This window comes from Chelonus insularis, unplaced genomic scaffold (genome assembly GCF_013357705.1).
Source record: "Chelonus insularis isolate UGA/USDA-ARS -01 unplaced genomic scaffold, ASM1335770v1 contig_3_pilon, whole genome shotgun sequence".
NCBI lineage: Eukaryota > Metazoa > Arthropoda > Insecta > Hymenoptera > Braconidae > Chelonus > Chelonus insularis.
In genome coordinates this window covers 607,253-619,291 of record NW_023276556.1, presented here as the reverse complement: position 1 = coordinate 619,291, position 12,039 = coordinate 607,253, and the positions used below count along the sequence as shown (strand labels likewise).

The 12,039-nt window shown below is 29.4% G+C and overlaps 1 protein-coding gene across 1 annotated transcript in view; it reads right to left on the bottom strand.

Annotated features, from left to right (window-relative positions):
* The window catches only part of Rbfox1 (RNA-binding Fox protein 1), a 57,873-nt gene that overhangs the window by 22,014 nt on the left and 23,820 nt on the right, over positions 1 to 12,039 (bottom strand). Inside the window, exon 6 of the mRNA XM_035085625.1 lies at positions 4,195 to 4,215. Within this exon, the coding sequence (XP_034941516.1) occupies positions 4,195 to 4,215 (21 nt within the window). The remainder of the gene's footprint in view (positions 1 to 4,194; positions 4,216 to 12,039) is intronic.

The following is a 12,039-nucleotide window of genomic DNA, read 5'->3' as shown; positions in this document are numbered from 1 at the left end:
TTCTTTGCTTTTATTCTTTCTTTCTTCATCGCACAAATGTTTTCTTCACATCTTGACACAGACTTGTCTCCCTCTCTTTTCTTTTACGATATCCGCGGTCTTTCGTTTCAATTTAATGTCTTTTTCCTTTTTATATTCAGGCTTCCACTTTTCTTTCCTCCTTGTCTTATAGAATGTTCTCCCTTTGGTATCGTCTCCAGGGCGCAGTAAAGTCACTGCTGTTTTACGTGTATTTCGTATACTGCCGCGGGGAAAGCTCGCTTTCTTTCTGCGATATCCCAAGAGAAATAGAGAGAATGAATGATATATATATATATATATATATATGGATTGGAGAAAACAGAAGGTGAGAAAAAGATATCGACCAACACTCTACAATTTTAAGTATGACGCAAAAATAAAAAAATAGGAAGCAGATTTATCTAGTTATAAATAAATATGAGAAGAGAATGCATTCAGTTGAAAGTCCTGAGGAGGTGTAACACACGAACACTGACTGACAATGCAGTTGCATGCTTATTATTTTATTCAAATCATTTAATCTATCTTAACGCTTTAATTTGTCCAATTTAGTCTTGCATTTATGCACTGAGAAAAAAATTTAATTTCATGCAATAATTTTTACATTTCTCTCTTTTTTTTAGTTTTAGCATAGAAATTATAGTTAACATTTAATGTTCTTTAGTATCTTGTGATTAATTAAGGAATTAATGAACAAATTGTAAATATAGTGCATGTTGCTAATTATTTAAATCTAATAAATAACGTGGATTCAAAGCTTTTACGTCAATCAAATATTAACAATAAAATAAAATTTGAAATTGATTACAACAAAACTAATATTTATCCACTATAAAATTCAATGAATTGATAGTGAAAAATTTCTAGAGAATAATAAATAAATGACGAAAAAAAAGTTGGTGAAAAGAAATTTTTTTCTCATGGCAAAATTTTTGTACGTTTGATATTAATAAATGATCCATGCCAATTTTTCGAGCAGGACCTCTTTATTGTGTTCCTTCATTCCAGCATGTCTCTACAAGATTGCTTGTACAAATTTTTCCATTTACTGTATAAAAAATATTTATAATTTAATGTTTAAAAAAATATGTGTATATTTTTTTTTTTGAAAATATCTAGACTTTGTTACTGGTTATTTTTTTTCTAGTTTTCTCATGAAAATTTATTTCTTACTTGAATGTTTATTGTTCCTTTGGTCTCTAGTCTTATCGTTCTTACTCGCAAAACACGAAAGGCATTGGACTTTTTCGCGAAAAGCTTTGAAGTTGGTGAACAGTGGTTTCACTCTCATCTCGTATATATACCTGGGCACGAAAGCGTCCACGCAAATAAACCGAAACGTGCCACTGCGCCGTTACCGTTTTATTTTATCTCTCTCTTCTCTGGTTGGCTACTACTCTGAACGTTTGCTCGTTTATAATCGTATCTCTCGCCTTTTCCACCGACGTTCACGGGTGTCTCGTTTAATTTCCTCTTTTGCTCTTTCGGCTCTACTCTCCTCTTCCTCTTTATAGTCTCCTTTAGCCATTTTCTACTCTTCCCCTCTCACACACACTCTCTTTCTTGCTTTCTTTCTTCCAGACTCTAGAACGTTCTGTGTTAAATTTTACCTTCCAAACTTATATCTTAAAAACACACTTTGCTTGTCGGAATGTTAGAACGAACATCGTAAGTGTCCTTGCAAGTCAAGTACTATCTTCTACTTCACACTTGGAAAAATCCTATTTTCTTCAAGAGTCACTGCTAATACTCAAGTCTTTTGATCTCAAAAATGTTGCTGGCAGTTTCACGACACGCTGACACGCTCGCAAAAATATTTATTACAAAACTAGATACACAGACGTATAAGTGTAGACAAGTGAAGGATAATATTCACTCGAGGATAAAATTAAAGGAACTCAGAAGAAGTACATTTCTTAGGAATTTTTTCTGTAGTTTTAATGATGGAAGGCTACTTAATATTTTTTTCTTGTTTTTAAATAACAATTTTAAAAATTTTAGATATGGAATTGATTAGTACTAATTCGTCAACTTTAATAATTCGCTCATCATAACAATTTTCAAGTGGATTAAATGAAACATTGTTGTAATGAAATTATACAAGAGAAATTAAAAGTTGGAATGGAAAGATAAAAACAAGAATTAAATTTTACAAAAATTAAATTATGCTTTTTTATGTTTAATTTTGTCTGAATTCTTTTTTTGTCGTTCTTGTAAGTATTCTTCATAATTTTATCTGTGAGTTTATCCTGAAATAATTTTTCACGGGAAGAGGAGAGACGAAATTAATCCTAACGGGAGTGTAAAGTTGTCCCGTGCATTCCTAATCTAATAAAAAATACTCGCGTACACTTAGTTAAAAGTTTTATACTAGACGAGTTTACCCTGTTTGCATTTAAATCTGATGACATTAAATGCCCGCAATCACGGAAAGCTGGTTACAATAATAGTTCTATCGAACTTATTCATGTATTATTAGCCGATTAGAGAGAAAAAATGATTCTAAACGAAAATAAAATACTTTTTACACTGAGCTTTTATCAATAAACTATTCATTCAATCAATTATTACTCAAATATTATCAATATTAATTTGAAAAATCTATTTTTAAAAAATTTTTTTTTGCATCATCAGTTGGTTTTTTTTAATTAAAGATAAAAATAGTATATAAAAATATATAAAAAAATTATGATAAATGACGTTATCGCGTCGGAATGTTTTGTAATAAAGCTTGACAAAGTACGTGTGAACTACATACGTATATATAAATGTATTTATATATATATATATATATATAACTTTCGACTCAAGTCGTAAATGGAATAAGCCTATAGGACGATCTACTAAAACCCTGTAATCGTTTCACTAAACCTAAATCGTCGACATTGTTGCCGGCGCTTTGGTCATTTTGTGGCTTCCCTGAGACAATCCATCTAGCTTTCAGAGGGATACGATGGAGAAATAAAACCAATCATAGAAAATCGTGGGATGGGTAATTAAACAGTATTAGATTTATGTAGGAATGCGTTATCTGTAAAAATAATTCACTAAATAAATCATTCCTTTTTCTTGATAAAAAGTAAAACACGATTTAAGTAAAAATAAATCAATTAAAAAAGCTACAAAATGACTTCTGCGTCGACGACTCAATTTCTTTTTTTTTGTTTTTCAAAGTAACAATGAAATTGTCTTAACCTACAATTAGCCGATTAAAGAAAACACTCTTCTTCGGCCTAGCACCGACCAAGCTATCGGGTCATCGCCTACGAAAAAAGACTACTCTGTTCTACAGAGGAAGGAAACAAAAGGATAAATGATAATGAGAAGAGGAGCCTGCGACCAGTTGGAAGATGGAAATGAAAAAACGTTTTGCCTGGAATAATGAGAATAAAGTGAAAGGATACCGTGTTGATTTTAAAATAATTTGCCTGATGGTTTGTGTTGTTTTTTGTTTAAATAAAATTTTCAATCATTCGGTTGGATAAATTGTAAATAAAATGGACCCACCTTGGCTGCAGGGAGGATCGTCGTGGCATTAAATATTCGCGTCGATGACCTTCTACCAGGCCAGTGTTAGACCGGGAACACGCATCCACATACAACGAATTAGACAGCGAACGCCAGATGTGCGTGATCTCCACTCCCAGTTGTTTCATTTCGTTGAGATGAAAAAAAAGCAATATCGACGAGGGATAGAATCAAATACTCATGAGCTGCAACTGGGAATGAAGATAGACAGGAGATAAAAAAGATCTGACGTTCGTCATCGGCTTTCATATTCTGTAAAACTGACTCTCTTTTTGCGAAACAAAAATTATTTGTGTCTCATTATTCAATGCTGCAATTATACACGCGAAAATGGAGTTTTATGGCTTGGTCGTGGTATGGCGGCTCATAAAAACTTGAGATCTTTCTCACAAACCGAAATTCTAAGTCTCAATCTCACGGTTTTATGTTTGGCAATTATTTTCTTTTACTTGTTCTTTGATTGAACTGATTGAATTTAAACGTTCTGAACCGTAGGGAGGAGATGTTGCACTAAAAAAGTTTATCTGTCTTCGTCTCAATAGATCGTTGCCTTGCTTTACACTCAGGAGAAGCCCTGGCAGATCTGTTGGATCTCGAAGTAAAGAGTGTAGAGTGCCTCTTCAGGCACGTCATGGATGCACCTACCCTCTGGCCATTGGACACACACTGAAAAAATAAAGTTAATTTTTAAAAAACTGAAATATTTACAATAAGCATAAGAAATTTCATAAAAGTGACTCTAAATTTTTATAAGTTTAATCATTGATCAGTAATTTATTTAATTGATTCATCCAAATAATTAAATAATGGAAATAGATTTATTAACTGAATAAAGTTAATACAAAAAATTTAAGTTATATCACGATCACAAATTTTTTTAATAAAAATTTAGTGTCTAAACTAAAACTGAATTTTCAAAAATTATAGAGAATTTTTTGGAACTTTATATTTGTTCTAATAGCTCATATTTTTATTCGAATGAACATAAAAGAGTTAATTTTGAGCAGAATTATTAACTGTATTTACATAATTAATAAAGTCATATTATTTTAGTCATTACGAATAAAATTTTCTGCATGAATTTTTAGCATCACTTTTACCGGACATAAAGAAAAATAAAAAAGTCATGAGTGTTTGTCTGATTTATTGCAGAACTATTAAAAATAAAAATACTTTCAAAAGCTAATAAATTTTATTTTATTTTCAATAAATATATTCTTGTCTTTGGTAGTAAATTATTTTTAAAAATAAAAATCTTTAAATGCTCCAGATTTGAATAAATCCAAGTTGTATTTATAATTATCACAAAGACGAAAATCAGCAGCTATGCATAACACATATAGGCTATGCCGTAATGGGAAGTTAATTAATAAGGAATGTAATGGAGGTGATATTACAATCTGGCATAACTGTAATGAACGTAGAAGGGAGGTGGTGCTATCAGAGTGCCGATTAACTTGTGTAATTGGCCAAAGCTATGTCGTCTACACATTTAGTCGAAATTGACGATTCTAAGTATGGAATGCATGACATTCGGGAGACTAGAAAATCATTTTTATTGGATTATTGATACCAGTAGACTCAAAGACAAGAGGGAATTTCTCATTAATACGGAATTAAATATTTTTTTCTTGTCCTTTTTCTCTTGAGGCTTCTAAAAGACTCCAAATTAATGACTCAACGATCCAAGAGTTAGGGAGTCCGCAGTAGAAAAAAAGAAGCAAACAAAGTTAAATTCCCGTAAGAAAATAATGGAAAAGCTTGGGTTGAGTTAAATGGAACGAAGGAAATTGATCGCGACTTCATTAGTTAGGAGAGGATAAAGGAAAGTTCATTTTGAATTAAACTTTTTTACATTTTTTATGTTTCCAAGTAAATTTTATTTTTTCAACTGGATATTTATAAAAAATTATTTTCATAAAGAAGGAAATTACTGTTATTGAAGAGTTATTTTACTGGGAACTTTTAATAGAAATTCTAGTTCTTTATTTCATAAAAATTGCAACGATTTTTTATTTTATTGATTATATAATTTTGTGTCAAAGTAATACAAAAATACTTATTAAGGGAAGAAAAATTTTTTTTTATAAAAATATCTGTGTATGATCTTTGAAGATAAAGTTATTTTTTTGTCAATATTCTCTTTTGAGTTCATTGGAGAAAGCGATATAATACTGTAATCCGTTTCTGTCATCATTAATGCTGTTTTATTTGACAGCTATAGTGGATTAAGGATTGTTAAAAATGTGCTTCTGTCATGCAGTGTGAGATACTTCACGTGCTGATAATAGAAACCGATTTCTAACTTGCGAACAGAAAATATCAGTGAGAGGATTGATCGGACTGTCGCGTGCAAATGAGCTTTATCTTTCTCCTTATCCCCTTTCAAGACGAGCTACAATTGAAAAGAGTAGTAAACAATGAGTTTAAACTAAAAAAAAAACATTTTTACGGAAACGACTCATTATGTTTACCTTGATAGTTTTAAATTCAACTGAGAACAAAAAAATAGTCCAGTAGTCATCGAGTAAAGTGCTGAGTGGTTAAACTAATGGAAGTCGTTTTTGTTAGCAATCTCCAGCAATAACATTGAGAAGAGTAGAGAAAAATCGAGACAATGGATGTGAGAAAGAAAATGCATTTGTAATGATATATAGATATATAGGGGTGTATATAGAAGGTGACAGTTGACGATTAATTTCTTGCAACCATCACCTAGAAACAGGTCTCTCGTCTCGAGAGTATAGTAAACGAGTCACCAAAAAGCAGAGTTATATTGATCTTCTTTCAAGTAGCTCTCGAAATAAAATGCTAATGAAATTTTTATAAATGACCTGATTCAAGGAACGTGAAGCATTTCTTCTAAATGAATGAAGAATTTATTTCCAAGAACTTGAATTGAAAATATTTCATTTTTTTGATTTGAAAAAATATATTTCAATAAAAGATACTTTCAAATTCAGAAACAATCTATATGTATATTTGAAATCATTTATTCAGTGCACTAACACTTCAGCTGATCATGAACTTAAATGTATTTTATATTTCATATCATCAATTTACAAAACAAATTAAAACAATTCGTTTTTAAATAATACTTTCAGTGATGTCTGGTTTTTTGATTTTTTTCTAATAAATTGTTTTAATAAAACTATTTAAAGTAAAACAAATATTCTCGTTTCAATTTTTTGTTTGAAAGCCAAGAGAGCTATAAAATACATTGTTTTATTATTGCCGAGTAAAAATTAAATGTTTTGTTGCTCAATCAAGTCAATTTTTATTAACAGAAATAAAATTTTTTATCCTTATTACTAATTCAATTGTCTAAAATAAATACTTTTTTTTTAGAAGCTCTAGTTGTTTCTGAGAAATAAGAGAAAAGCTTATTCTAAGAAAATTGTCACTCTAAAATGTTTGAATGATGAAGTAAAGAATGAATAATAAAATAGTTTCTTAGTTAAAAAACACTTACTTTTTATTAATCAAAAATGCATTTATGAATTCAAGAATAATAATTCTTAGAAATAAAGTAAATATCGATGGGGATGATAAAGTTTAAAATAAAATCAAATTCTGTTTACAATTGATCATAAATAGACTGTTGTTTACCATTTGTGGTATTAAAATGTTGCATGAAAATTTATGAATTTATTCAAAACAAACATCACTGTTCTTAAATTGATATCAAAGATAAAATGATGACAGAATTGTTATAAATGAGTCGATTTGCGAAACAATAAAGACAAGATAAAAAACATATAAGAAATTTATTCTCTTGACGTTATTCTATAAATTTATATCTTAAAGTTTGGAAGGAAAGTTGAAGCTTTTGGAGATTTATTTTGCCTGGATTTCCGCATGAAGTGGCAAAAATTCTGTGGTCGCGGAGCATTTCACATTCAACGAAATGGCAAATATAATCTTAGTGGTGTTCATGAGTTAGTATTGGAATAGATAAAAAACAGTGAAGCATGCGTCTCGCATATTATATCCAATAGAGAAGACGTTATTTACGTGCTTGTAACGTTCATTAATGAGCTCTGCTGTTGCATAAATCATTAATACCTAACTGTGGGAGGCGACGATCTATATTCTGATGAAAAATGTATATAAGCTTACTAACGACTTTTTACTTGAGCTTAAAAACTTGAGAACGACTAAAATAAAATATTTACATGTTTTATACATAAATAATAAATCCCTTTACTGTAATAGATACTTTTTTACAGGAACAAAATATTTTTAATCCATTAGAGCGAAAAATTTCTAGATTAAAAAAAAAATTAATAAACACTGAGGAAAAAAACATTTATCTGAATTTATGCTGTAGAAATGAATGATAAAGTTTAAAACAGATTATAAATAAAAAAAAATGTTATTACAATATTTGCTAATAATTCTTTCTGTTTACTACGTATTGTCTGCTAAGTTTATTCTACCAATAGAATTCTACCTTTTTATCAATATCAATGAGTATATATATATATATAAAAGTCATCTCATTTTTTTATTACACCTCGCAATATCGACTTCAACTTTTTTATCAGCTTTTATGACTCCCTAGATTCAGGTTTTATTTTTTACTCACATATACACGACCCAAAAAGTTTATAAAATCAATGTTCTTCGCCATGAATCCCCTTCACGAAATCCCAAAGGTATTTCGCGAGAAAAGCTATGATTCAAGAATGAGAAATGGCAAAAAATAAAAGTGAACGTTGGCAAGTCGAGAAAGAAGCTCAAGACAGCAAAGTAGAAATTGCGTTTGAAACGTGACGTGGCCGCCTGACCAACCACCGACTGTTACTACTGTCTAGTAAAGATATCTCCTTTTTTTATTCTTTTCTTTACTCTTTTACCGATGAAAAACGACAAGAAACAAAAGAGGGGCGATAAATTTTTAAAGATACACCTACTACTCTACTCTGATGCATCTAATCCCTGGGGTACTCTCTTTCGCAGTTTTCTTTTTCCACCTACTTTCTTCGAGAAAAAGCTTTAGTGACCTGGGGACCTGAGCTAATAAATGCAGTCTTTAGAGTTATATCGATCATGTCTGAAAAATTTAATAATTTATTCATTTCCTTAGAGTGCAGTTTTTAGTTTCAAACATTATGTACTGTACTTTATAAAATAAATGGGCTCTATTAATGTTTTAACATTTAATTAACATTCTAATTTGTCATAAAGTTATCTCATGAAACACTTAAGATAAAATCAATTTTACTTTTTTTAAATCACATAAAAAAATTGACTTTCATCATCAAAGTCTTGGATTTTCTAATTAAATATCCATCAATAAAAAAAAATGAAAAAAATCCTATTTTTAATACATGATTAACTAAGTTTTAACGCAAACCACATTTTTCACTATAAGCATTCTTGTCTAGTAAAAAAAAGTGTTGAGTTCAATTAATTTTTTGTGACGTCATGCTTTAATAATAAAAGTATAACTCATTCAAGTTTTAATTACAACATTGTATTAATCAGCTTTAGTGAAAGAAATTATAAAAACCTCAGAACAAACTAATACATTTATTATTGACGTCTCCAATAAAACTTTTATAGGAAAAAAAAGTTCAAAACAAAACTTTTAGCAATGCTGATTAAAAACTGAAAAAAATATCTTGAAAGTTGTATTTTATTGAGAAGCTTTCTATAATTTATGATAGATTTTCACAATAATAAGAATTTTTAATAATTTTTACTAATAAGCAATCACTCACTATTCTAAGTATTTTTATGAAAACTTGAATATTTTTCTGAGATCTAAATATTGACAACTTTTTTTGCTAACTTATTTCTCGTGATCACAGATGATTATGTTTTCATTATATTCGAGTATTAGATACCTCGATCGAAAGGAATCAAACGAAAATATCTCAACAAGATTTATAATTTATTATAGCTATTTTCTGTTAAAATTAATCATTCATTCCCCTCCTTGGTAATATAAAACATCCTGTTCAATATACAACCATCAAACCATACTCCCTTACATTAATGATTCTTTACAACTGATGCCTCATAATATATAGGTTTTTGCCAGCGCATTTATTTTTCGAAACCATTTGACCAGATTATAACGTTATTATTCCCTATCCTAACTGCTTCTATAATAAGCTAGTACGTGAGAGCACCTTTATTTCACCACAAAAATGGCAGATAAAAATAAAATAAATAAATTAGTGATATAGTCCAGAAAAAATGTGGGCATTTTTCATAATAGTCTCAAAGCTTTTTTCTTCTCATCTTCTTACAATTGTGATAATAGAAGATATGATGCAAAGGGGAAGAGATAGTTACAGTAGATGGGTCGTAAACTCGTTGGTTAACAACGTACTCTCGTAAAAGGATCGCAAGAGATGTTGACAAACGAGGTGTCGTTCAAACGCGGCAAACTTTATCGCAGGTTACATCTCTTCTCTCTCGGGTTTTTCTTTTCATCTCAAGGGACTTAAAAGCTCTATCAAGTTTCGAATTCCAAATGGAACGATGGCCTCAAAATGAGAGGAATAATCAAGAAAAATGTTGAAGAAAAAATGATCAAGTGGCTTTTTGTGAATTGAATTAATTGGAGGAAGCAATTTACTTTGTTTTCCCTTGATGAATTATTTAAAATGCTTACTAAGAAAATAGCGTGACGGTGTATATAATGTCTTAATTCAGCTAAGCGGAAATAATGATAATTTGTTCAGACGATCTATAAACTTATAAAATTTGCTAAGTATTGAGAATTTAAGCTGTTGATGGATCGACTGTTGAAAATTTGGAGTGAGTTAATGAGTATTATAAAATGCGGTCATACGAAAATTTTGTTATAATTAGAGCTATAATTTGGCTCAACAGTAAATTAAGTCACTAAGTATAAGAAGAAAGATATGACGACTAACGAAATGGTTGAATCGGTTGGGAAATGCTTGGCACAAAAGTGTACGGTCGATCGTTATTGTCGCACTAGCCTGGACTTATTTATAACTGCATCCCAATCAACCTTGTCGTTCGTTATTTCAATGACCATATATGCTTTGCCGTGATTACCATCGAGTTTTATTGACTCGCTTTTTTTTAAAGCGTCTCTTCAAAGTGATTGATGAACGAACTAAAATTCGAATTCGGCAATGGTTAAATATTGTACTTCACTTTCAGTCAAGTCAAACTCGTTTTTTTTTTTTTTTTTACTTCTATTGTATGTTACAAAATTTTAATTTAGAAAAATTATTTTCAGGGGGAAAATTTTAATGATAAGAAGAGATTTTTAATTAAAAATAATTGTTCATTTGATCTTCAAGAATTTGAAAAAAAAAAACATATGTGGCAAATAAAAAGTAGTGAATTTTTGATTAAACTTTAGAGGGTATTTTTTATTTTCAGTTATGAAAAAATATTTTCATCTGGTAGATTATTTTGTTTTTTACAACATAATCATTATTTTTTATTTTACTTAAAAGCGAAAATATAGTGAATGGAGTAAAAAAAGAGACATATCCAGTAGGTTATTAGTACACGTGAGAAAAGTTTGAAGCGAAAGTAACAATCAAAATGGAAATAGAGCTTAAAAAGCGAGTACAAAAATAAAAAAAAAAAAAAAAAAAAAAAAAAACGCGTACGCTACGCAGCTGGCTGAGTAATCCGGATTGAGTAAGCGTTCAAATGCTGACACAATTAAAAGGAGATTAGGCTAGGATTAACACAATGGACGGTCTCTCTATGAACCGCGTAACGAGTCGTGTTACAAATCGACCTCTTATTATTACATATTATTTATATATATTTAAATAATTTCGTAGATATTTTATAACTAAAATTATTGAATTTAACTAAATATTCTCATACTAAATACATTTAGATATTCTTTTGAAGTATGTTTTAATTGGTTATGAATCCTCTTCAGAAATCAAATTAGTCATTTAAATTTAAATTATATAAGGCTCAAAAATAGTAATTTTTGATTTCAAAATAAATTACTCTCTAGCTTTAGTGAATATTTTTGTCAAAATGTCATAAATAATAAATGGTATTAATATATCTGTCTTCACTAAAAGGTAATAAGAAACATACGTTCGTAATAACTTGTTATCTTTAATTAATATCATTTCTAGAAACTTTTTTACTCGTAATAAATTTATTATTTCTTGCAATTTATGATTATTTAAAAAGAAAAAAGTTTCTGATTTGTTATTAAAAAAAAAAAAAGGATCAAACTTTTTAACCTGGAATCAGTCTTTAATGTTTCTTTAAGCTGCTGCACTTGGTCATATAACTCGAGTTGAGCTAAAAAACTCATACCGAGGTGTATGCGAAGTTTTGGATTAAAATTCTGCTTTATCTCATAAAGTTGTAGTCAACATTTATTTTTATTAGTATAAAATGGGGTCATAAAAAAATACTGGACTTTGCAGTAGGTAAAATTGAATATTCTATATTTAAAAGAAAAAAGATTTTCTATTTATAGATTATAAGTTAAAACTTATAAATGTATTAACAATT